Here is a 21,823-nt window from a genome sequence, read left to right on the forward strand (position 1 = left end):
AATAAATTTATGTACCACAAGGCAGCTGCTACTCTTTATCTACTGTTAAAATGTACATGGATGGGGAATGTCTGCTAATGGGTATGAGGTTTCTTTTGGGGATGATAAAAATGTTCTGGAATTAGATTATGGTGATAGCTATACAAGTCTGAACACCCTCAAAAACACTGCATGGTATACTTTAAACGGCTGATTTTTATGGTATGTGAAATTATAACTCAATTAAAAAAAAAAAAAGCATAAGATTTTCCATCCCTACCCATGCATTTACATTTGGCACTGGAAAGGAAAACACACTTCGAATTTTGAGAAAAGAGCATTTTCTTTCACTGTACTTTTCAGAGAATAATCAATTATCTTACTCAAACATTTAAGTGCCTATCACGGACCAGGTACCAGCTTAAACACAAAGAGAATGGTCACCAGACCAGCACAGAACCTGCACTGCTGGAGCGTGGAGAGGAAAAGGAAACCAATTTAAATTACCTCTGTGATAAGCGCTAAGACGAAAAAGTACAAAGGTAAGATTGATCTAATGAGGATGGGGGGGATATGGGAGGTTAACAGGATCCTAAAATAAGAAAAGAGCACATCTAAAAGGCGTATGTACACCTCCGCCTATATAAGGTAGCTACTCAAAAACTAAGCAGATTAGTAGTACAATTAAACTCCTAGATTACAGGGATTTGGAGGCCATGCAACTGGTGACTGGCTCCTATCCACCACATGTGGCCCACCTGACCATTTCATTAGCCTTGAAGTCAAGTGATCCTAAGTTTTTAAGTATGTGAATTTTTTTAACCTCACTTACAGCATTATCGTGAAATTTCAGTATACTCACAAATGTGCATATTAATTATTCATGTAGTCAGGGTCTAACACAAAAAGAAAGTTACACATCAAAAACTGTGTACATTCCAATTTCTGGTTATTATGATTGCACAGGAAGCACTGGACATGTACAAACCCAAAGGTCTACTTTTTGGCTCAAAAGTGTAATAAACAAACACATAAATAAGTACTTTTTTGAAGACAGTAAGCTCATATCTTTAACAGCCTGGGAAAACCCTAGATCAGGGTTAGCAAACTACAGCCTGTAATTTTTCCAAGTTTTGTTAGAACAAAGCCATGCCCCATGCCCATTTCTTTATATTCTGTCTATAGCTGCTTCCCAATTCAACAGCAGAGCTGAATATTAATAGTTTCAACAGAGACTCTTTTTTTTTTTGGAGATGGAGTCTCGCTCTGTCACCCAGGCTGGAGTGCAGTGGCATGGTCTTGGCTCACTGCCAGCTCCACCTCCCAGGTTCACACCATTTTCCTGCCTCAGCTTCCTGAGTAGCTGGGACTACAGGCACCCACCACCACGCCCGGCTAATTTTTTGTATTTTTAGTAGAGACGGGGTTTCACTGTGTTAGGCAGGATGGTTTTAATCTCCTGACCTCGTGATCCGCCCACTCAGCCCCAGGAACTACAGGTGTAAGCCACCGCACCCAGCCCAGAGCTATTATGATCTGAAAAGCCAAAAATACTTATTACCTGGCCTTCTAGAATAAATTTGCCAACCCTCATCCTAAACAACGTCAACACTGATTCAGAACAAAGACATCTTAAAAATTCTTTAAAAATTAAGTGTTTCAGTGGATGGCATACTTTCATTTATCAGAAAAATTCAGAACAGTTAGGTCAGGGTTTTATGTAAATGCTTAGGACCACTGAAGCCAGGGCAGGGAAAAGTGTTTGTATAAATTTTCTTTTGCTGCCTAATAAATTCCAAGAGGTGGCAGCTTAAAACAATTATTAACTGCCAGAGTTTTCTATGGGTCAGGGATTTGGGGTTGGTCAGGACTGATGTCTGAAACTTGACTGGAGGTGGAGGATCTGCTTCCTAGGTGGTTCACTCACATGCTTGACAAATGTGTGCTGACTGATGGTGGGAGACTTCAGTTCTTCTCCACAGGACCTCCTGAGTGCACTCACGACATAGCTGCCAGCTTCCCCCAGAGAGAATAATCCATGAGAAAAAGTAGAGTGGATACAGCCCTATTTTTACAACTTTGCTCCCAAAGTAAATAGTGCCACTTCTACCACATTCTAGTCATTGTAGGAATCACTAAGTTCAACCCATGTTCAAGGGTTAGGCGCTATTTTTTTTAAGGGAGGGGTGTCCAAAGACTCTGCAGGCATATTAACACCACTACAGGGTTTCAAAAGATGAGTAAATGGCCTCAACAACATAGCCAACAAGTCTTAATTGATTAAGCAATCTGTGCTTCATATTTTTGTAATATGTATTTTGTTCTATTTATGATAGAAAATTTGTTAAAATTCTCCAAAGAAAAAAGCCAAGAGAAAAAAGCAAGGCATTTCAGCTTTTCATATCTGATGCAATAATGATGATGGGAGGAAGTTATATTTTGGCTTTGGCTCTTTTTTCCCAAAGAGAAGGCAAATTATGGTGGATAGGTCATGACAATAAATAATTGCAAAACTGGACTAGGATAGACAAGTCCTTATGATTCAGAACCACATAAAAGATTATCATATATAAACAAAAATAACAAGAGAAATTCAGATATGCATTCAAAATTGTGGGGGTTTTGGGGAGCAGGGAATGTATCTTATACCATGATTGCTACATATCTGCATTGGAGAAACTTCTGAAATAAGAAACATATAAAGTCAACTTTAAATATCACCTACAACAATTAAATGCATTTTGAAAATAAATGTGCCCAGGCGCAGTGGCTCATGCCTGTAATCCCAACACTTCAGGAGGCCAAGGCAAGCAGATCACTTGAGGTCAGGAGTTCGAGACCAGCCTCCAATAAGGTGAAACCCCAACTATACTAAAAATACAAAAATTAGCCGGGTGTGGTAGCATACACCTGTAATCCCAGCTACTTGGAAAGCTGAGGCAGGAGAATCGCTTGAACCCAGAAGGTGGAAGTTGTGGTGAGCCAAGATCGCACCACTGCATCCCAGCCTGGGCGACAGCAAGACTCCAACTCAAAAAAAGAAAGAAAAGAAAAGAAATGTCAATCACTAGACCCAGCAAACACTTGTCCAAACTCATCTGTTAATATAATTGTGAGCTTCGTTATAGCAGACAAGAAGGGCTGGGGAGGAGAATGTACCACAGAATACAATTAAGTAATAGCCTGATCTCCTCAACATCAAGCTCAAAAAAATTGTCCTGAACTGGACCATTAAACTACTTTAAAATAAATTAATTCAAAACCCACTGTACTGGGCTGAATAGCATCGCCCAAAAATTCACATCCACCTGGAACCTGTGAATGTAACTTTATTTGGAAACAGTCTTTGCAGATGGTATCAAGTTACAATGAGGTTATACTGGAGTAAGGTGGGCCCTAATTCAATGCTTGATGTCCTTATAAGAAGAAGGAAATTTGGACACAGAGACACAAAAAAAGAAAAGTATATGATAACAAAAGCAGAGACTGGAGTAATGAGTCTACAAGCCAAGGAATGCTAAGGACTGCTGGCAACCACCAGAAGCTAGGAAAAAGGCATGCACAGATTCTTCCTAAGTCCCAACAAGGAATCAAGCCTGCCAACACCTCGATTTCAGATTTCTGCACTTCAGAATCATGAGAGAATAAATTTCTATTATTCTAAGCCACCAAGCTTGTCATAGTTTATGTTACAGAAGCCCTAGGAAACTAATATACCTGCTTAATTAGTACTGTGGAATTCTAATAATTTCATTTTCAGTATTAGAAATATTTATCTTCAGCCTGAAAACTGAAAAAATATTTACCACTGAAGGTTATTTGTTCACAAATTCAGAAAACAACTGGAGATGTCATCTCCATCTAAGACACTGCCCATTTTAGGGTACTGCCACAAGGATGAATTTGACATAAGACTCTGGACTATGCAATCTACCATCAGGTATGAAAGATCTATGAAGTTCTCCCAAGGGCTAGTAGAGCACCTGTAAATAGCAGGGCTCAATTTACCTTAGCTGATAGCCAATAACCTAAAAAACCTACAGCATTGTTGAAATTCTCTGACTGGAATAGAAACCTAACACAAAACCACAGGTTTCAAGGGTGGGGGCTGTGGGTCATGCCTGCAATCCCAGCACTTTGGGAGGCCGAGGCAGGTGGATTGTTTGAGCTTGGGAGTTTGAGACCAGCATGAGCCACTGGTGAAACCCCATCTCTACTAAAAATAAAAACTGCAGGTTTCGAGAAGTTTACTTTCCATATTTAAAGTCTTCCTTCCACACTTGTCACATAGTAAGGACAATTTTTCTAGCATTAATTACTGGTAAACTGTGGATTACCATTTTACTTTTTATCAATTCTGAGTTTCCCAAAACATGATTCCTTTATGCCCAGATTTATTTAAGTCAAGCTCCAACCAGTGCAAATATGCATGGCTGATTTAACATACTAATCTGACATAACAGAACAATTTCTAGAGTATTTTCAGAGTAGGTATTTTTCTATTTTATCACACCCATCTCTTCAGCATGAATTAAAAAGTATTACATAGAATGAAAGGTAAACTTCTGTCCCATGTTTCCTATCAAATTGTGTTACAACATTTCTAAGACTTAACTATTACTTGAAACACCCAAGAGAAGTGGATTCAGATTCTCCAGATGTCCCTTTGCAAGCATCTCTCATGATTAAAATTTGAGCCAGTCCAACTTAATATATCTCCGATAACTAAGTTACTGAGCAATTGGCAAGCATGAGAATGAGAATTAAAATATGATCCAGTCCAAGTTAATACATCTCCAATAACTGAGTAAGTTACTGAGCAATTGGCAAGCATGAGAACTGAGAATACTGACCACAAAAAAAATCTCCTTCAAACACTTATTTTCTAGAAAGGCCTGCCTCTCTTTACATGAAAAGCAGTAATGACCTACCTTGTTTTCGAACATCTTCTACAGCAGCCACAAGCTCCTCCTTGAGAAACTGGCTCTCCTTCGCAATTTTATCCCCCTTCTCCAAGAAATTCTCAGTTGCTTGTTCAACAGATGCAGCCAAAACATGAGCCTTCTTAGAACGACCTCTCTTCTTATTAGAGGGCCCCTTACTATTGGTGTTTACCAGGGTTGTAACCTAAAAGTTTCATTTTTAACATTAAACTGGAGTCAATTAAAATGACTAATATCTTTAAAGATAGCAAGATTAAGTTATTCTTTAAAAAAATCACATTTATGAGATTCCACTGAGCATTAACATACAATTCCCCATATTTAAGATATACAGCAATGATACTATATTTAATTTCCAAAATAACTCAGCTTTCTCAATGTGTACAGATTTAACACATATTTTAATTTCTCAAATATCATCATTAGGTTTTTAGTTTGATTTTACAAATTAAAAAATGATTAGAGACAAGCTAGATGTCTCTACTATATGTCACCCATATAGTATCTGGAACACTCTATGTTCCAGAAATAGGTTAACAATGAACTTAGCTTTATCTGGAGATCGTACTGCCACTGTTTTCAAACTTTGCAAAAAATTTTTTTTTTTTTTTTTTTTTTGAGACGGAGTCTTGCTCTGTCTCCCAGGCTGGAGCGCAGTGGCCGGATCTCAGCTCACTGCAAGCTCCGCCTCCCGGGTTTACGCCATTCTCCTGCCTCAGCCTCCCGAGTAGCTGGGATTACAGGCGCCGCCACCTCGCCCGGCTGGTTTTTTGTATTTTTTAGTAGAGACGGGGTTTCACCGTGTTAGCCAGGATGGTCTCGATCTCCTGACCTCGTGATCCGCCCGTCTCGGCCTCCCAAAGTGCTGGGATTACAGGCTTGAGCCACCGCGCCCGGCCTGCAAAATGTTTTAAGATAATTTGCTTCTGAAGTCTTTTCACGGTTTATTCACACAAATCTCAGCAATTAATTAGTAAAGGCCCCTAATAAAGGAATGATTGCCCAAAGAAGCCTACGGTGATGATGCTTTATGTCCTAGAACATTACCATCATTAATACACATAATACCGGATGATCTGTAGGTTAAAGATGATTAAGATATGCTACAGTGCAAATTTGCCAAACAAGACTCATTTTCTCTCTCTCTCTGAATCTCTCACATACAGACAACAGACACACTATTGCAAAACACTAAAGGTACACAGCTAGTTGCTAACAGTTTATGAACTACCCTAACATTGTGACATTTATAACATAATATACCAAACCTAAACCCTCAAGTTCAATTACCTGCTAATTAATCCCACACAATGAAAGGTGTGTTAAGCAGAGTGAGACACCTTAACAATCAAGGATCCAGATCCCACCTTTCTTGGGTTTCCCCTCTAAAGAAAGGTGAAGTATCTGCAAAGCACAAACATTTGCAAAGTTGCACTACATACCACGGACCCCAGTTACTAGCAATAAGACCGAAGAAAACGACCACAGCAGCGTTCTCAAAGGGTTAAACAAACCCATGCATCAATATTCAAATCATCTAAGAACTGTCACCTAAACTCAAGTACTGGAATTAAGGCTTTGAACTAAATAACCTTGCTCTTATGGTTGTTACCCAGGCCTGTACTATAGAACCAGGTTACAATGTATTTGTGTTTTCAGATTCTTACCTGTGTAACAAGAGGCTCCAACAGTCTCTCAACTGCCAGAGTCCTGATCTCTAGACTTTTGGGATCCCACTTGAAGTTTATGTTGCCTGCCTGGACAGCAGTCATTTCTAAAAAAGAAACAAAAAATCAGTCAAGCAAACATCAAACACAAACATGAAATATGTAACAAATCTTCTCCTACTTAAATCTTCTCCTACTTTGGGACTTTTGCATCAGGAAAGTTATATTCACTACAGATGAAAAAATTCTAACTAGCCTGCACATGAGGACCCAGTAAACCTTACAATCTCTTAAAATTTAATCATTTCAGGCTTACAAATACTAGGGGTACTACAAGAGGGCATTCCCAAACACACAGAACGTTTCCCTTTGGGCTTCTCTAGCGCAAGACTTCCTACTTCAGTTCCTACTCAGTTTATCTGCCCAATCTTTAGAAACAAGATGAAAAGCTAAAGTGAACCTTTTTTTTTTTTCTTTTTCTTTTTTTTGAGACAGAGTCTCACTCTTTCGCCCAGGCTGGAGTGCAGTGGTGTGATCTCGGCTCACTGCAAGCTCCGCCTGCCGGGTACACACCATTCTCCTGCCTCAGCCTCCCAAGTAGCTGGGACTACAGGCGCCCGCCACCACGCCCAGCTAATTTTTTTGCATTTTTAGTAGAGACAGGGTTTCACCGTGTTAGCCATGATAGGATAGTCTCGATCTCCTGACTTCGTGATCCACCCGCCTTGGCCTCCCAAAGTGCTGGGATTACAGGTGTGAGCCACCACGCCCAGCCGAAAGCTACTTTCAAAGACATTGCTTCAAAAACGAATACAGAAGATCCTGATTTTTCCTACTCCACAACATTTATGGTATAGTAGTATCTAAAAGGTATGCCTCACTTCATTTTTTGATGGATTCCTAGAGAAGGACTTGTCTTATTCTATTAAAACTTAATGCTTAATCGGTTGCCCTCTGCACCCACAGCTATTATCACTCATAGCCAGAAGAAATTTCAAATCACACTTAGTCAAATATCACTGTATCAGTGTCAAGGGAAACTTCTGTCAGACAGCAGCTTTAAGAATAGGGAGAAAACATCAACGAAAATAACAGTCTTTTCTTCTAAAAGTAGTGCCTTAAATTATTAAAGAAAAAAAAAGACAGAAAAGGCATGAAGTTGAGGTAAACACTAATATAAACTTTCTAGACAACAAACTGCTGGTAGACATCTAAAAGCATAAAGGCTGGGCGTGGTGGCTCACTCCTGTAATCCCAGCACTTTGGGAAGCCAAGGTGGGCAGATCACCTGAGGTCGGGAGTTCGAGAACAGCCTAACCAACACAGAGAAACCCTGTCTCTATTAAAAATACAAAACTAGCCAGGCTGCTGGTGCACACCTGTAATCTCAGCTACTCAGGAGGCTGAGGCAGGAGAATCGCTTGAACTTGGGAGGCAGAGGTTGCAGTGAGCCGAGATCACGCCATTATACTCCAGCTTGGGCAACAAGAACAAAACTCCAACTCAAAAATAATAATAAAACAAAAATTTTTTTTAAAGAAAAGCTTAAAAAAGTACCTTCCTGACCCAGAAAATCTACTGCTAAAATTCTATTCTAAAATTAAGAAACATGTAAAAACTTGGATACAATGATGTTCACAACACCACTGTATATAAACATTAATAATTATAAATTACCTAAATTTTAAACAACAGATCACTCAATAAATTATGTAACAATGACACAATGGGCTACAATGCTACTCTTAAAAACAATGTTGTCAAATTAAAAAACAAAACAACCAGCCTGGCCAACATAGTGAAACCCTGTCTCTACTAAAACTAAAAAATTAGTCCACTGTGGTGGCACACACCCGTAATCCCACCTACTCAGGAGGCTGAGGCAGGAAAACCACTTGAACCTGGGAGGTGGAGGTTGCCAAGATCGCACCACTGCACTCCAGTATGGGCAACAGAGCAAGCTTTTGTCTCAAAAAAAAAAAAAAAAAAAAAAAAAACCAGTGTTATCAGTGCCCAAGTATTTGTTTCTGTTAAATACAATTTGCATGGTGGTTCATGCCTATGATACCAGCACTTTGGGAGGCCAAGGCAAGAGGATCAGTTGAGCCCAGGAGTTTGAGACAAGCCTTGGCAACACAGAGCGACCCCATCTCTTTTTTTTTTTTTTTCCAAAGGGACCATTCCCATTAATAGAAACCAGGGTTCCAGGTCTGAAGCACTGTATTGTGCAGAAAGGGGACAAGACTAACAAGATCATATCAAAAGACACAGGAAGCAAGGGCTCCCACCAGCCAAATTTAGGACAACTATCAAAGAGAATAATAACTGTAACTGTCTGTAACTAAATAATTAAATAAATATCCTTAAGACCATAGGGATCCTCAAAAAAAGGGTGTGGGGAGGGAATTTCTAGAATAGAATTAGAAAATGACCATCTTGCAACCTCCACTGTAGTAATCGATCTAGCCAAGGATTAACAATGAATGTCAAAACCACTGGGTAAAAACTGGCCAGGCGTGGTGGTTCATGCTTGTAATCCTAGCACTTAGGGAGGCCAAGGTGGGTGGATCACCTGAGGTCAGGAGTTCGAGACCAGCCTGGCCAATGTGGTGAAACACTATCTCTACTAAAAATACAAAAATTAGCCAGGCATGGTGGCGGGCGCCTGTAATCGCAGCTACTCAGGAGGCTGAGCCAGGACAATCGCTGGAACCTGGGAGGCAGAGGTTGCAATGAGCCAAGATCATGCCACTGCGCTCCAGCCTGGGCAACAGAGCAAGATTCCATCTTAAAATAAATAAATAACTTTGAACTAGATCCCTCATAAAAGACCACCAACTACTGCCTTCTTCAGAGAGCTTTGGTGGAGATTAAAGAAAGTATGATCCATTGAATAATGCGTGAGTCCATGCGAATATGAATAAAGAAGGAAAAGTTCCTCCAAACAACAGGAAACAAACTAATAAATGTAGAAAGAATAATGTACTTAGAAAAATCAGCATTCAGGAACTATAATATTAACTGCTTCAGGTAAGAATCAAAGAATGCTAACCAAGTAGATTAGCATTCAGTTTCTCAGTAAAGTGTGATCTAGTGTCATAGTAACTCCCAACAGATTATTTATGAAAAATGGGGGAAATAGTAACTTTATAGTCCAGAAACCTGAGATGCCACCTTAACCAAGTAATCAAAATTAACATCCCAAATAAGGGCACAAACCCACATCATGTACCTCCTAACACAATGCGCTGAGAAGGTTACGACGTCACTTCTGTGTAATTTTGCCTGAAAATTACATAACCTCAACTAGTTATGAGAAACATCAAATTCAAAGGGTGAGACGGTCTACAAAATAACTGGCTGTAGTCTTGAAAAATGTCAAAGCAGCCGGGCACAGTGGCTCACGTAATCCTAGCACTTTGGGAGGCCGAGGCGGGTGGATCACAAGGTCAGGAGATCGAAACCATCCTGGCAAACACTGTGAAACCCCGTCTCTACTAAAAATACAAAAAAATTAGTCAGGCGTGGTAGCAGTCACCTGTAGTCCCAGCTACTCTGGAGGCTGAGGCAGGAGAATGGCATGAACCCTGGGGGCAGAGCTTGCAGTGAATGGAGATCGCGCCACTGCACTCCAGCCTGGGCCACAGAGCAAGACTCCGTCTCAAAACAAAACAAAACAAAACAAAACAAAAGAAGAAAAGAAAAGATGTCAGAGCCATAAAAAACAAAGATAGATTAAGAAACATTTCCAGAGGCTGGGCACGGTGGCTCACGCCTGTAATCCCAGCACTTGGGAGGCCGAGGTGGGCGGATCATGATGTCAGGAGATAGGGACCATCCTGCCTAACACGGTGAAACCCCGTCTCTACTAAAAAATACAAAAAAAAAAAAAAACTAGCCAGGTGAGGTGGCGGGCGCCTGTAGCCCCAGCTACTCGGGAGGCTGAGGCAGGAGAATGGCGTAAACCCGGGAGGCAGAGCTTGCAGTGAGCTGAGATGGCACCACTGCATTCCAGTCTGGGCGACAGAGCAAGACTCCATTTCAAAAAAAAAAAAAAAAAAAGAAAAGGAAATATTTCCAGATTAAAGGAGGCTAAAAAGACTTAAACACAGTGATTCTGGACTGAAATTGTATTGAGAAAGGGAAAAAATTGAGACAATTGACAAAATTTGACTATGGGTACTGAATTAAATAGTAGTATGGTATCAATGTTAAATTTCTGAATTTTCATCATTACACTGTCATTATCCAAGCATCAAATCTAGAATCACTAGAGATCGGGGTGCCAAAAGGAACCTGCATTTGCCTAATCTGGTAACACAGAACGCCAGTGTCCCAGTCATCTGTTTCATTGAGGGTGGATGAATTTGCTGTCTACTTTCATGTAATGTCAGGCCTACACTTTGGTTTTTAAAGGTTATTTGTCCACTCAACTGATCAACCCAAGTCAGTAAACCTTAGGAAATGGAATGCTCTAGATTGCTAAAGGGCTGACAACAGCTCAAGCAAATGTCATCAAATGTCACAGATAAGACACTTCAGAAGAACTATTTGCCCTATGGATCCTACATATCCTAGCATTCCAGAGATACTGCATTAACACAAACAAAACATAGAACCTTCCAGGATTGTAAAGGGAGGGAGCCAAGAGGAAACTTAAATGAAGCGAGCTGCAAGCAGACATTTAGGTATATGTGGTCACATGTGTGTTTAATTATTAAACAAGTACAACATAACTATTTCACTTTCTCAAAAAAAACTTTCATTCTTTTTTTCTTGAATAAAAAACATTCTTGGTCTTCTGTTTTCCTAATTTTGATACTTTGGAGTACAAATAATTTCATTTACTTCTTAACTTAAAAAAGGTGACACAACAGCACAATATGCACAACAGCACAATAATGAATTGCAAATGACACCTGGCCTCTCCAGGCTAGGGATGGGGACCACTAGGAGGAGCCAGGACTTCAAAATCAGAAAGCTTGTGCCCACTTGTTCATCAACTCTAGGCAATCTTTACCACATGAACCCAGGGTTTCTAGACCATCTGACTTTTCAAGAGAGGCCAGGGATGCAGATTTTCACATGGAATCTCCCAACTTTAATGTTAGTAACAACTTCCAAGAAGTCTTACTTTGCAAAAATAAATTATTTAATATTAGGAAAAAAGCCAGGTGTGGTCGCTCCCACCTGTAATCCCAGCACTTTGGGATGTCATAATGGGAAAATCACTTGAGCCCTGGAGTTTGAGACCAGCTTGGGCAACACAGCAAGACCTTGTCTCTACAAATAATTTAAAAATAAAAAACAGGCCAGGCACAGTAGCTCATGCCTGAAATCCCAGCACTTCGGGAGGCTGAGGTGGGCAGATCACCAGGCTGGTCAGAAGTTCAAGACCAGCCTGGCCAACATAGTGAAACCCTGTCTCTACTAAAAATACAAAATTAGCCGGGCATGGTGGCGCATGCCTGTGATCCTAGCTACTCGGGAGGCTGAGGCATGAGAATCACTTGAACCCGGGGAGGTGGAGGTTGCAGTGAGATGAGATCACGCCACTGCACTCCAGCCTGGGCAACAGAGTGAGACTTGGTCTCAAAAACAAAACAACTAAACAATTAGCCAGATGTGGTGGTGTGCACTTGTAGTCCCAGCTATTCAGGAGGCTGAGGCAGGAGGATCGCTTCAGCCAAAGATGGTGGAGGCTGCAATGAGCCATGATCTTGCCACTGCACTCCAGCCTGGGCAACAGAGTGAGACTCCATCTTAAAAAATTAAAATTAAAAAAAAAATTAATTCACCAGACTCAGCCTCCCTAACCCTGCTTCTAAAGGAGTTAAGGCAAAGGACTCCAATCACTCATTTACATTAAGAAACTTAAAATATACTAACACTTGAAAATTGAGAACTCAGTGTATTTTCAAGACTTTCAATAACCATAATGCAAGCAGACTACCCTATATATTACCTTTAATCAAAAGCACCAAGAAGCTTGTTTTTGCTTTTTCCTTTACTTTATCACTTACTTCTTGCCCTGTTCTAGCCACACTGGCCTTCTCTTTCGGTAAGTCCCCGAAGACACTGCCTCATCTGTGTTCCCTCTGCCTGGAATGCTCTCTTCCCCAGAAGACCATTTCTTTCCTAACTTTCAGATTTCAGCTCAAATGCTGTCATGACTGAAGGGCACTCTAAGGACCCTACTAATTCCATTACTTATGACCCTGCTTAATTTTCTTTTAGCTCCTATGGTCTTCTTTGTTTACTTATTGATGCCATTATTACAGTGTAAGGCTCATGAACGCAGGGTCCTGCCAAGAGTGATGCTGAACATCATGAAATGATGCTACAGAGCCAAGGCATGTTTTTGTGATCCCAATCCTAAAAGGATTTCAAAAAATAAAAGTATCTTAAAATCTAAAGAGAATGTATTCTACTTGAAACATTAGCTTCTGGAACCAGCTCTGTCACTTACTCTCTGACTTTTGGGTAAGTCACTTCATCTTTCCGGATCCTTGGTTTTATCATCTATAAAAAGAAAGAAGTTGAATTCTATACTTCAAATCCTTCTACTCCTGAAATTCTGGTGCTCTTTTCATTTATGTTGTCACTCAACAGCCACTGAATTGTTTTATTAAACTTAGTTAATTTTCTCAGATTTAGCATGTGGTCTTCAGAGCTATTAAGTTTAAGGATGATAACTATGCCTATGTTTCTTTACATCCCTTAAGTTGCTGGCTAGGAGCTTTATGCAGGGCAGACAGTATTAGTTGAGCTGAATTTATGCAACATGATTTGCAAATATTTACAAGCCTCCCAAGACAAAGCTCCTGCCTTAATCTTAGTCATATCTTCTGGTTCTCTACAAATAATGTATTGTTCAGAGTAACTAAACAAATAACTTTTAAACTCCTGGCAGTTTCTACTTTTCCAATTAACTTACAGAGCACTCCTTCGCAAGATCTATTACAAAACCTACTAGAGCTAGCCAACCTTAATGAACTACAGCAACCTTAGGTTTTTTCAGGAGAGATCATGCTTAATGGATCTAAATAAAAAGTTAAACTGCAGTTATTTGGTCTTCATTACCTTATAAATGGCAATCCTGGCTATAAAGCAAAAGTTTGCTATAAATTCAGAAAGGGGCAGAGATGCAATCATTTGGCTAGCAATCTACAACAGAAAGAGAAATGGAGAAGCAATGAAGAGAAAATAAAAGCATAGTTCTGTCAGACCCAAGGGGGCTGATAATTGGCAAACTGCCTCATTTGTGCAAAGAACTACGTACCTGCTCCGAAGATGTTCAACATTCACTTATAAAAGATGGCCATACAGGCCGGGCACGGTGGCTCAAGCCTGTAATCCCAGCACTTTGGGAGGCCGAGACGGGTGGATCACGAGGTCAGGAGATCGAGACCATCCTGGCTAACACAGTGAAACCCCGTCTCTACTAAAAAATACAAAAAAACTAGCCGGGCGAGGTGGCGGGCGCCTGTAGTCCCAGCTACTCGGGAGGCTGAGGCAGGAGAATGGCCTGAACCTGGGAGGCGGAGCTTGCAGTGAGCTGAGATCCGGCCACTGCACTCCAGCAAGGGGGACAGAGTGAGACTCCGTCTCAAAAAAAAAAAAAAAAAAAAAAAAAAAGATGGCCATATCATCCTTAAAATGTGTCTGCTCCCGAATTTTCATCATTATATTGTGGCAGATTTAGACTATCTTTACCACGCTACTCAATGCCATTTTTTTTTTTTTTTTTTTTTTTGAGACGGAGTCTTGCTCTGTCACCCAGGCTGGAGTGCAGTGGCCAGATCTCAGCTCACTGCAAGCTCCGCCTCCCGGGTTTACGCCGTTCTCCTGCCTCAGCCTCCCGAGTAGCTGGGACTACAGGCGCCCGCCACCTCGCCCGGCTAGTTTTTTTGTATTTTTTAGTAGAGACGGGGTTTCACCGTGTTAGCCGGGATCGTCTCTATCTCCTGGCCTCGTGATCCGCCCGTCTCGGCCTCCCAAAGTGCTGGGATTACAGGCTTGAGCCACCGCGCCTGGCCGCCAATTTTTTTTTTAACAGCAAGGTTAACTTAATGAAATGTTAGGATGGTTCGTTTAAATGCAAATCAGGAAATTTGGAAATTAAAAGTACCCAAAGCAACGTTAACTGTCACACTGCACAAGACAGAAGACTGTGGATTACTCAGTGCTGTCACAAGTATGCCAGGTTGCATCTGCATCAAGCAGAGTTAACACAGACTTCAGAACCTCAACTCTCAAATTTCCTGGTAACTGCCAAAAAGTTCAAGGTAACTTATGATTCAGACACATTCTGGCCTGTTATCCCAGCACTTTAGGAGGCCAAGGTGGGAGGATCACTTGAGCTCAGCAGTTCAAGACCTGTCTGGGCAACAGAGAGACCTCATCTCTAGAGAAAAAAAAAAAAAAAAATTTAGCTGGGCATGGTGGTGCACACCCGTGGTCCCAGCTAGCTACTCAGGAGGCTGAGATGGGAAAATCACTTCAACCCAAGAGGTCAAGGCTGCAGCGAGCCATGATCATGCCACTACACTGCAGGCTGAATGATACGGGCAGATCCTGTTTCAAAAACATACAAAAAAATAAATAATAATAATAAAACACTGAAATCATTTTTATTTGGCTCCTTTTCTTATTTTTCTTGAGGGCACCAAAGGCAATGGGAGCAGTTGGAATTGCTGTGCTACAAGCATCAGGAGACACACTGATTAAAACAAAAAGCACTAAGCAAAGGACAAAAAGCAAACCTAAAAAAAACAATATTCAGCCAACCACTTAGCCTTCACTCACAAATATGAGTGCCTCCCTTGTACAGGCATTATCCCAGAAAGCAGTCAACAAAATAAGAACCCTGCCTTCATGAAGCCTTCATTGCAATAATGGCATAAATAACTAAACAAAGAAGACAGTATCAGAGCTAGGAAGAAAATTAAGCATTGTAATGGTAATGGAATTAAGCAGGGTCCTTAGAGGCCTTTCTGTCTTGACAACATTTGAGCTGAAATCTAAAAGTCAGGAAAGAACCAATCAAGTGAGTATCTGGGGGAAGAGAGCATTCCAGGCAGCGTGAACACAGATGAGGCAGTATCTTCAAGGACTGACAGAATGAGAAGGCCAGTGTGGCTGGAACAGAGCAAGAAGCAGTAGGTCAAGTGAAGGAAAACAAAACAAGCTCCTGAGGTAAACTGACAGTTTGCTGTACGGACTGGATATCTATGTTCATTTTCTTAGCTTCCATCATATTATAGTTGAGACCATTAACAATGGAAGAGTGTTTAACAGAAAGCTGCACCAAGCCCTCCTAACAACTGATAATGGATACAGAGGAAGTCCCTGTTTCCATGAGACTGGATGACTAGTCTAAAAAGCAAAGAATGTGAAACAAGCATCTGGACTGGAGGCACAAGAGAAAAAAGAAAATACAGAAGACATTTTTGTTTTACAACAATTGGACTGAACTGATTTCCCTGAACCAAAAATCTTTTTTTAAAAAATAAAAATATCACCGGGCACAATGGCTCACGCGTGTAAATCCCAGAACTTTGGGAAGCCAAGGCAGGCAGATCACTTGAGGTCAGGAGTTCGTGACCAGCCTGGCCAACATGGTGAAACCTCGTCTCTACTAAAAATTACAAAAATTAAGCCACGCGCCTGTAATCCCAGCTACTCGGCAGGCTGAGGCAAGAGAATCACTTGAACCCAAGAGGCAGAGGTTGCAATGAGCCGAGATCATGCCATTGCGCTCCAGCCTGGGCAACAAGACTGAAACTCCATCTCAATATATAAATAAATAATAAATAAAATAAGCAGCCGGGTGCAGTGGCTCACACCTGTAATCCCAGCACTTAGACGGATCACCTGAGGTCGGGAGTTCGAGACCAGTCTGATCAACAGGCAGAAACCCTGTCTCTACTAAAAATACAAAATTATCTGGGCGTAGTGGCGCAGATCTGTAATCCCAGCAACTTGGGAGGCTGAGGCAGGAGAATCGCTTGAACCCAGAAGAAGGAGGCTGCAGTGAGCCAAGATCGCACCATTGCACTCCAGCCTCTGCAACAAGAGCGAAACTCTGTCTTAAAAAAATAAAATAAAATAATAAAATTAAAATATCGGGAGGCTGAGGCAGGAGAACCACTTGCACCCAGGAGGCGGAGGTTGCAGTGAGCCGAGATCATGCAGAGATCATGCACTCTAGCCTAGGCAACAGAGCAAGACTCCATCTCAAAAAATAATAATAATAATAAAAAATAATAAAAATTTTAAAACACAGTGGCACTAAGGGAGGAGAAACCTTTCACATGGCTAAGAAGCCCACAGGGAGAAGAGTGAGGTATTTTTATTGGAAAGTCAGGCAAAAAGATGCCTGGACTTGACTAGAGAGTCTGAGAAGTTACCCAGACTGAGCAGGAAAACAAGAAGAACCAGGCTCAGTGGCTCACATCTGTAATCCCAGAACTTTGCGAGGTTGAGGCAGGAGGATCACTTAAGCCCAGGAGTTCCAGACCAGCCTGGGCAACATAGGGAGACTTCGTCTCTACAAAAATAAAAACTAAAAAAGGAAAGAAAACAAGAAAGAATGGCCTCTAAAACTTGTAGTATATATCTTGGATAACCTATTCAGTCATTCATTCATCAATGACTGACCAATTATCAGTTCTGGGATCCTGCTAGATGTCGGATCCTGCTAGATGCTAGATGAACTGGAAATTGCTAGCAGATCACTGTAGCAATTAATTATTAAGACCAAAAGACCATTCTGTCTTTGTAACACAGAAATCTGGAAGATGTTACTTACCCAAGTGTTTAAACTTAGCATCATCAGTGGAACAACCTGACTCACCAAATTCCCTAAGAAAGAAACATCATCAAGCCAGGCACAGTGACTTGCACCAACAGTCGCAGCCACTAGGGAGGCTCAGGCAGAAGGACCACTTGTACCCAGGAGTTTAGGAGTTTAGCATGCAATGATTGTGCCTGCAAACAGCCACTGCACTCCAGCCTAGGCAACACAGCAAGACTCCATCTCAAAATCAAAACAAAACAAAACAAAACCAGACACAGTTGTCTCACGCCTGTAATCCCAGCACTTTAGGATGACAAGGTGGGCGGATTGCTTGAGGTTAGGAATTTGAGACCACCCTGGCCAATATGGTGAAACCCTATCTCTATGTTATTAAAAAAAAAAAAAAAAAAAAAAAAAAAAAAAAAAAAAAGCTTACAGGAAGCTGAGGCAAGAGAATCGCTTGAACCCGGGAGGCGGAGGTTGAGGTGAGCCGAGATTGCACCACTGCACTCTAGCCTGGGTGACAGAGCGAAACTCGATCTCAAAAACCCAACAAAAAAACATCACCACACCTATCTGACAAATCCGAAATGGAGAACATCTACAAAACTGGCCTAAACTATACAAAAATGTCACTGTCCCAAGTGGGAAAGGTGGAAGTGAAGGCTAAAGACATATGACAACCGAATACAATACGTGATCTTTTCTCGATTCCTGATTTTTAAAAAGAAAAAGAAAAACCATAAAGGGTATCACTGGAACAACTGTGAGAATCTGAATGTGAATACAGTCTATACAAAAAAATCAGTACTTCTGGGGATCTTGTTAAAACAGATACTGATTCAATACATCTAGGGTAAGGCCTAAGATTCTGCATTTCTCAAGAGCTCCCAGGGAGAGCTAATGCTAACCCTCAGACTGCTCTTTAAAAGGTATTACATGTTACTGTATCAATGTAAAAGGTCTTGAGTGTGACAGTAGTGTCAGGGTTATGTAGGGCCTGTTATGTTATTCTTCAGAATAACATGCTGAAGACTGAAGTGCCATGAGGTCTGCAGTTTACTTTCAAATGACTCTGAAATAAAGTTTCTATCGAGTAATTGAGAAAATTTGAAAAAAGTTAACAATTGGTCAGCTGGTAAATCAAGTGCTCACTGTACTTCAACTTTTCTGCAGGTTTGAAGATCTTCCCCCAAAAAAGTAGGGGGAAAATGCTTACACCGTCTATATAGGAAAAGAGTTACAATACAATAGAAGGTATAAGGTTGTAAGTGCCCCACCCAAAAGACAGTCCCCAAATAGTCCGGAAGACCTCACTGAGTATCTGACATACTGCTTGAGGGCAGGGAGGCTGTTTCAGGTCGTGAAGGACGACGGCGCCAAAGAACATCAGGACCTTCCAGGAACCACAGTGAGTGAAAAATAGAGGATGCACAGTGAAGTGGCAGATAACAAGCTGAAAGAAAAACTAAGAAATTCAGCCTGGTTCGGCGGCTCACGCCTGTAATCCCAGCACTTTGGGAGGCCAAGGCAGGCAGATCACAAGGTCAGAAGATCGAGACCATCCTGGCTAACATGGTGAAACCGTCTCTACCAAAAATACAAAAAATTAGCCGGGCGTGGTAGCGGGAGCCTGTAGTCCTAGCTACTTGGAGGCTGAGGCAGGAGAACGGCGTGAACCCAGGAGGCAGAGCTTGCAGTGAGCCGAGATCGTGCCACTGCACTCCAGCCTGGGCGACAGAGCAAGACTCTGTCTCCGGGAGGGCAGGGCAGGGCAGGGGAGGGGAAAGGAGGGGAGCTACAAAATTCAGAAGACATTAGAGGGTTGAACTTTATTCTTCCTATCTTAAAAATACCTGGACCCATTTTATTTTTACTGTTCATAACAACTACTTGAGAAACACTGAAACAACCCCTTCCCTCTGCCCCCTAAAAAATAAAGGTAAAGGAGCAAACCCCGCCTCTTCCAGTTACCACAGTGAAAGTGGGAAGGGACGAGACATGCCTTCACCAGAGCTGCATTTTCACAAGTATAGGACCTCTTCATGCACTTAACTGCAAAGCTGAGTTCCTCAAACTCCATGAGCCCCAAACCAAGCATCCCCTCTATACTCCACTGTATTCCCACTGTAGCCTTCCCCTTCTCCACTGACCAAAGTTCCACCAACCCAGGTTCCTAGAAGGAGGCTCTAGCCTCATTTTCTTTCTCCTCTGCACCTCAGTAAACACCTCACTCACCCTACTAACCCCCTTCCTGTTCTCAGGGCTCTGTTATTGCTGGTTGAGAATATCGAAGTGTCTTCTAATTTCCAATCATTCCCCAGGGAGCCCCAGTTATCATTATCACTGGGTCACTCCCTCTGAAAAAAAAAAAAACATAGTATTGCTTCCCCAGCACACAGGATGAAGCCAAAACTCCTGCAAGCCTCACCTGTTCTAGCTTGTCAGCCTCATCAACTGTCTCCACTCCAAGAAAATACTCCCCAATGCACCTGCATGCCTCCAGATCTATACACAAGACTGTTCCTCTGCCCAGAGCACCCTTCAAGTCTTCTCAAACTGGAAAGCTACTGATTTTCCTTCAAGAATCAGACATCTGTCATCTCTGCCTCACAAAGAGCCACAATATACCACGTTCCCCCAGCACTTGCCACACAGCACTATTACCTGTGTGTGTGTGTCTCCCATGAAACTGAGAGCTCTTTTGAGCACATGCACCATGGTTTTTTGATCGTGGTAACTTTCATCTAATCTAACACTCTATACATGTTTAACTGAATTAGCTCAACTGCTCTATGTACAACGAAGTAAGAAACATCTCTCATGACAGATTAGCAAAAAATGGGTATAAACTGCCAATTTATTTATTTTTTTTTTTTGAGACAGAGTCTCACTCTGTCGCCAGGCTGGAGTGCAGTGGCATGATCTTGGCTCACTGCAACCTCTGTCTCCCGGGTTCAAACAATTCTCCTGTCTCAGCCTCCCCAGTAGCTGGGACTACAGGCATGCACCACCACACCCAGCTAATTTTTGTAGTTTTAGTAGAGATGGGGTTTCACCATGTTGGCCAGGATGGTCTCGATCTCCTGACCTCATGATCCACCCGCATCGGCCTCCCAAAGTGCTGGGATTACAGGCGTGAGCCACCGCGCCCAGTGCCAATTCTTACCTATCAGCTATTTTACCAAACCTAATCTCGTGAGTTCATAAATTTCCTGGGGTTAGCAATGGTGGCTTACACATTAACATCTCTCCAACACACAGCACACTGCTTTGCAAGGCAGAAATTCAGTACCAAACCCTTTCTGGATGACAACATCACCAGCATGTGGCCTTCTAGAACTTATTATATACCCAACTAGCCCGAGAGACATTTCCTCTTCTAACCAATTTGTGACCTGCTATTAAAACCCCCCTTTTAGCTTCATTCAACAGTCAGCCTACAGTCACACCACTTCAAGTACTCAGACAATAGATCAAGAATGTCTAAAGTGGAAAATACCCTAACGTACCACGGGTAATGATAAAGCACATTTCTGGAGAGGAATCTGGAAAAATTTTAAGAGCTATAAAAAAGTAGCATATCCTGGAAATAATCCAAATGTCCATCAACACATGAATGGATAGGCCAGACGCAGTGGCTCACACCTGTAATCCCAGCAGTTTTCAAGGCTAAGGCAAGTGAATCATTTGAGGTCAGGAGTTAGAGACCACTCTGGCCAATATGGTGAAACCCCGTTTCTACCAAAAATAAAGAAGTTAGCCAGGTGGTAGTGGCGCACACCTATAATCCCAGCTACTCAGGAGGCTGAAGCAGGAGAATCGTTTGAACCTGGGAGGCAGAGGTTGCGGTGAGCCAGGATCGCACCACTGTACTCCAGCCTGGACAACAGAGAGAGACTCTGTCCCAAAAAAGAAAAAAGAATGGATAAACAAAATATGGCATACACATACAATAAATGGAACATTATTCAGTCTTTAAAAGGAAAGAAATTCGGCCAGGCACAGTGGATCATTCCTGTAATCCCAGCACTTTGGCAGGCCAAGGCGGGTGGATCACCTGAAGTCAGGAGTTCAAGATCAGCCTGACCAACATGCAGAAACCCCGTCTCTACTGAAAAAAAAAACAAAATTAGCCAGGCATGGTGGCGTATGCCTGTATTCCAGCAACTCAGGAAGTTGAGGCAGGAGAATCACTTGAACCCGGAAGGTAGAGGTTGCGGTGAGCCAAGATCGCGCCATTGCACTCCAGCCTGGGCAACAGAAGTGAAACTCCATCTCAAAAATAAAAAGGAAAGAAATTCTGGGAGAGGATTCTGGATTCCAAAACAGCAGAGTAGGAAGCACCAAAATCAGTCTCCCCACCTAGACAATTACACTGGCATAATTCGTCAGATGTAATTCTGGGGATTGCTGAAGAAAGCTTGCAACTT

The 21,823-nt window shown here is 41.8% G+C and overlaps 2 protein-coding genes across 3 annotated transcripts in view; one reads left to right on the forward strand and one right to left on the reverse strand.

The window, feature by feature from the left end:
* Positions 1-21,823, forward strand: part of LOC126956106 (uncharacterized) — a 589,638-nt gene that overhangs the window by 547,979 nt on the left and 19,836 nt on the right. The window lies entirely within an intron of this gene.
* Positions 1-21,823, reverse strand: part of CTNNA1 (catenin alpha 1) — a 177,745-nt gene that overhangs the window by 145,785 nt on the left and 10,137 nt on the right. The window contains exons 1-3 of one of the 2 annotated variants that reach the window (XM_050794982.1): positions 13,059-13,076; positions 6,590-6,696; positions 4,911-5,106 (exon numbers count right to left, since the gene is read on the reverse strand). In XM_050794982.1, coding sequence (XP_050650939.1) covers positions 4,911-5,106; positions 6,590-6,694 — 301 coding nt within the window. In that variant the 5' untranslated portion in view covers positions 6,695-6,696; positions 13,059-13,076. Of the gene's footprint in view, positions 1-4,910; positions 5,107-6,589; positions 6,697-13,058; positions 13,077-21,823 lie in introns of those variants that run through there. The other variant, XM_050794981.1, reaches the window with a different exon arrangement.

This window comes from Macaca thibetana, chromosome 6 (genome assembly GCF_024542745.1).
Source record: "Macaca thibetana thibetana isolate TM-01 chromosome 6, ASM2454274v1, whole genome shotgun sequence".
NCBI classification, from domain to species: Eukaryota; Metazoa; Chordata; class Mammalia; order Primates; family Cercopithecidae; genus Macaca; species Macaca thibetana.